The sequence below is a fragment of the Eimeria mitis genome, genomic scaffold, assembly GCF_000499745.2.
Source record: "Eimeria mitis Houghton genomic scaffold, Emh_scaff1978, whole genome shotgun sequence".
In the NCBI taxonomy this organism is placed as follows: Eukaryota; Apicomplexa; class Conoidasida; order Eucoccidiorida; family Eimeriidae; genus Eimeria; species Eimeria mitis.
The window spans coordinates 1-3,943 of record NW_013570301.1 but is presented as its reverse complement, the minus strand read 5'-3'; the positions used below and the strand labels follow the sequence as shown (position 1 = coordinate 3,943).

General features: G+C 45.7%; 1 protein-coding gene across 1 annotated transcript in view; it reads left to right on the top strand.

The window, feature by feature from the left end:
- EMH_0046750 (uncharacterized protein) overlaps positions 1 to 3,828 on the top strand; it is a gene marked incomplete at both ends in the record, with an annotated part of 8,355 nt that extends 4,527 nt beyond the window's left edge. Inside the window, 4 exons of the mRNA XM_013496199.1 lie at positions 79 to 182; positions 595 to 693; positions 2,019 to 2,156; positions 3,372 to 3,828. Of these exons, the coding sequence (XP_013351653.1) occupies positions 79 to 182; positions 595 to 693; positions 2,019 to 2,156; positions 3,372 to 3,828 (798 nt within the window). The remainder of the gene's footprint in view (positions 1 to 78; positions 183 to 594; positions 694 to 2,018; positions 2,157 to 3,371) is intronic.
- Positions 3,829 to 3,943: the final 115 nt, after the last annotated feature.

The window sequence follows — 3,943 nt, the reverse complement described above, 5'->3', positions numbered from 1 at the left end:
GGGTTTCCCCCCCCCCCCCCGATCCATCCTCTAGGGTTTAGGGTTTAGGGTTTAGGGTTTAGGGTTTGTGGGGTGCAGGTGCTGCCGGTGCTGCGGTGTCTAGACACCTTGCTGCGGGCGCAGCGCTCTCCGCTGCAGGACGCCTCCATGCGGGCCCTCTGCTGTCTCCTCAGGGATTTCAGGTGCAGCATACTGTCTCCTTTTCTGTCTCCTTTTGTCTCCTTTTGTCTCCTTTTCTGTCTCCTTTTCTGTCTCCTTTTGTCTCCTTCTGTCTCCTTTTCTGTCTCCTTCTCTGTCTCATTTTCTGTCTCCTTTTGTCTCCTTTTTTCTCTCCTTTTTTGTCTCCTTTTGTCCCCTTTCTGTCTCCTTCTCTCTCTGTTCTGTCTCTCTTCTGTCTCCTTTCTGTCTCCTCTATCTTTCATCTCTTTCCTGTCTCCTTCCTTCCCCTTGCCCCCCCTAACCCATCCCCCTAAACCCTAAACCCTTAGTAGCAGCAACAGCAACAGCAACAGCAGCAGCAGCAGCAGCAACAGCAGCAGCAGCAACAGCAGCAGCAGCAGCAGCAGCAGCAGCAGTTGTGTTTGCTGCATGCAGAGATGAGCTGGATGAGCTGCTGGGAGACGAAGCCCTAGCCAGAGAGGTGAGAGAGCAGCAGCAGCTATTCTCTCCTGTCTCTCTCATGCAAATGACAAGGTAAAACAAGTTGCTGCAGCTGCTGCTGCAGCTGCTGCTGCAGCTGCTGCTGCTGCTGCTGCTGCTGCTGCAGCTGCTGCTGTAGCTTCCGCTGCAGCTGTTGCTGTAGCTTCTGCTGCAGCTGCTGCTGTAGTCGCTGCTGCAGCTGCTGCTGAAGCTTCTGCTGCAGCTGCTGCTGTAGCTGCTGCTGCAGCTCGGAAGCTGTGCTGCAGCTCTAAAGTTGCAGCAGCAGCAGCAATGTTGCTGCTGCTGCAGCAACAGCAGCAGCGGCCTCTGCAGCAATATGGCTGCTGCTGCAGCACGAGGATTTTTTTGTTTTTGTTTTGACGCTATGAAAAAAAAAACAGAAAAAAAAAATAAATACAACTCCTAGCCACGACACCTTAATATACCCCAGCTCAGCAGCAGCAGCAGCAGTAGCAGCAGTAGCAGCAGCAGCAGCAGCAGCAGCAGCAGCAGCGAACTGAGAAAACGTATAAAGATGTAAATAAATTAATTTGTTTGTGTTGCTCGCAACAAAGTAAAAAGAAAAGACATCACCACAAAAGGAGACAACTGTCTCCTCAACGCGCAGCTAGCGCGGGCTCCCTGGCTAGCTAGCAGCTAGCTACCAGCTAGCCAGCAGCTAGCTGCTAGCTAGCCAGCAGCTAGCTGCTAGCTAGCCACCAGCTAGCTGCTGGCTAGCTGAGAGGGAGGCATCTGGGGTGTACTGCAACGTGCCTCAGGAGACAGTGAAAACCGAAACACCTCACGCCATGTTGCTGCTGCTGCTGCTGCTCCTGCTGCTGCTGCTGCTGCTGCCAGTAGTGCTGCTGCTGCTGCTGTTGCGGCTTTCGTGGTGGCCGCTGCTACTGGTTATCTCCTTCGCCTCTTTCCTTAGGATATTTTCTTTATAGAGTTCTTCTGCAGCAGCAACAGCAGGAGCAGCAGCAGCAGCAGCAGCAGCAGCAGCAGCAGCAGCACAAGTGACTAGCATCCCCCATCTATCTGCTAGTAAGCAGCAGCAGCAGCAATAGCAACAGCAGCAGCAGCAACAGCAGCAGCAGCACCAAGAACAGCAGCAGCAGCAGCACAAGCAGAAAAACAGCAGCAGCAAAACCAGCAGCAACAAAAACCAGCAACTCAAGCAGCAGCAGCAGCACAAGCAGCAGCAAAAACACAACAACAACCACAACCACCACCACAAGCAGCACAATCACCAGCAGCAACAGCAGCAGCAGCAGCAGCAGCAGCAGCAGCAGCAAGAGTTTGTATACCTTGACAGTATCTATAATATTTTGTGAGTTTTGTAATCCTAGTTTTAGTTGTGTTGCTGTCGGCATCAGGTTGGCCTTCAGGGCCTCCCCTATAGCAACGCATGCAGGGTCCCGGCCCATGGTTGCTGCTGCTATCACCTGCATGCAGCAGCAGCAGCAGCAGCAGCAGCAGCAGCAGCAGCAGCAGCAGCTTTTGATGGGCCTAAGGTGCTGTAGATGCTGATATGTCTCCTTCTCTATCTATCTATTTCTTTCTCTCCTTCTCTCTCTCTATCTACTGCTCTCTTTATATATATATTTATTATAGAATATAAATAAATAAATAAATAAATAAATATATATACATATATATATATATATATATATATATATTCTTACTTTGTCTCCTTTTATATAGTAAGCAACAAACTGGTAGTTTGATAGATCCCCTTCTATAACAACTTCTTCGTAGCCAGCCCCGTTGCCAATGTATCTATAAAAAAAAAAATAAATATAAATAAATAAAATAAATAAATATATATATATATATATATATATATATATATATATATATATATATATATATATATATATNTATATATATATATATATATGTATGTATGTATGTATGTATGTATGTATGTATGTATGTATGTATATATATAAAAGGAAAAGAAATAAATATAAATATATAAACACAAGAAAAATAAATGTAAGAAAATAAAAAGAAGATAAACAAATAAAAGAAAAAGGAAACAAAAAAAAATAAAAAAAAAAGGAGACAAATGCATGATAGAAAAGGAGACAGATATATAACAAAAAGGAGACAGGTGTATAATAAAAAGGAGACAGATAAAATAAAAAAAAGAGAAAGAATAAAAAAAAAAGAGACAGACAAATAAAACAAAAGGAGACAGATAGAAAGACAAAAAGTATAAAAGGAGACAAATAAAACAAAAGGAGACAAATAAAAAAGGAGACAAACAGAAACGAGAAGACAAATAAATACAAGCAGAGAAAATATAAAACAATAAAAGGAGACAGAGAGAAAGGCCTTCTGTCTCCTTTTTTGTCTCCTTTCTGTCTCCTTTCTGTCTCCTTTCTCTCTACTCTCTCTCTCTCCTTTCTGTCTCCTTTCTGTCTCCTTTCTGTCTCCTTTCTGTCTCCTTTCTCTCTCATATCTATCTATCTCTTTTCTGCCCCCTCTCTGTCTCCTTTCCGTCTCCTTTCTGTCTCCTTTCTGTCTCCTTTCTGTCTCCTGTTTGTCTCCTTTTGTTTCTTTTTTTTTTTTGTATTTTTACCTAAGTCCCTTATTGAATACCATCGTCCAGAAGAAGGGGAGATCAGTAAAAGGTTTATTTAACTCTAACATATTTGCTGCTGCAACACGGCCCTGATCCATTGCTGTTGCGTAGTGCTCCACTCGTGTCTCTCCCCCTGCAGCAGCAGCAGCAGCAGCAGCAACAGCAGCAGCAGCAGCAGCAGCAGCAGAAGCAGAAGCAGAAGCAGCAGCAGAAGCAGCAGCAGAAGAGGCGTGATGAAGGGGTCTATAGGGTCCCTTGTGGGGTACGGTCAAAGGCGTAACAGGAGAAAGGAGACAGAAAAAGAGACAGAAAAGGAGACAGGAGACAAAAGAGACAGAAGAGGAGACAGAAGAGGAGACAGAGGGGGAGATGGAGGAGACAGAAGAGGAGACAGAAAAGGAGAAAAGGGAGAGAGAAAAGGAGACAGCAGACAGCAGACAGGAGACAAAAGGAGAGACAGAGGAGACAGAAGAGGAGACAGAGGAGGAGACAGAGGAGGAGACAGAGGAGGAGAAAAAAAACAAAAAAGGAGACAAAAAAGGAGACAGAAGAGGAGACAGAAGAGCCTCGATGCTGACGCACCTGTCTTCACATAAGGAAAGCTGGCGATGTCTCCTGCTGCAAATATCGTCGGGTGAGACGGGCACCTGCAAGAGACACACAGCAGCAGCAGCAGCAGCAGCAGCAGCAGCAGCAGCAGCAGCAGCAGCA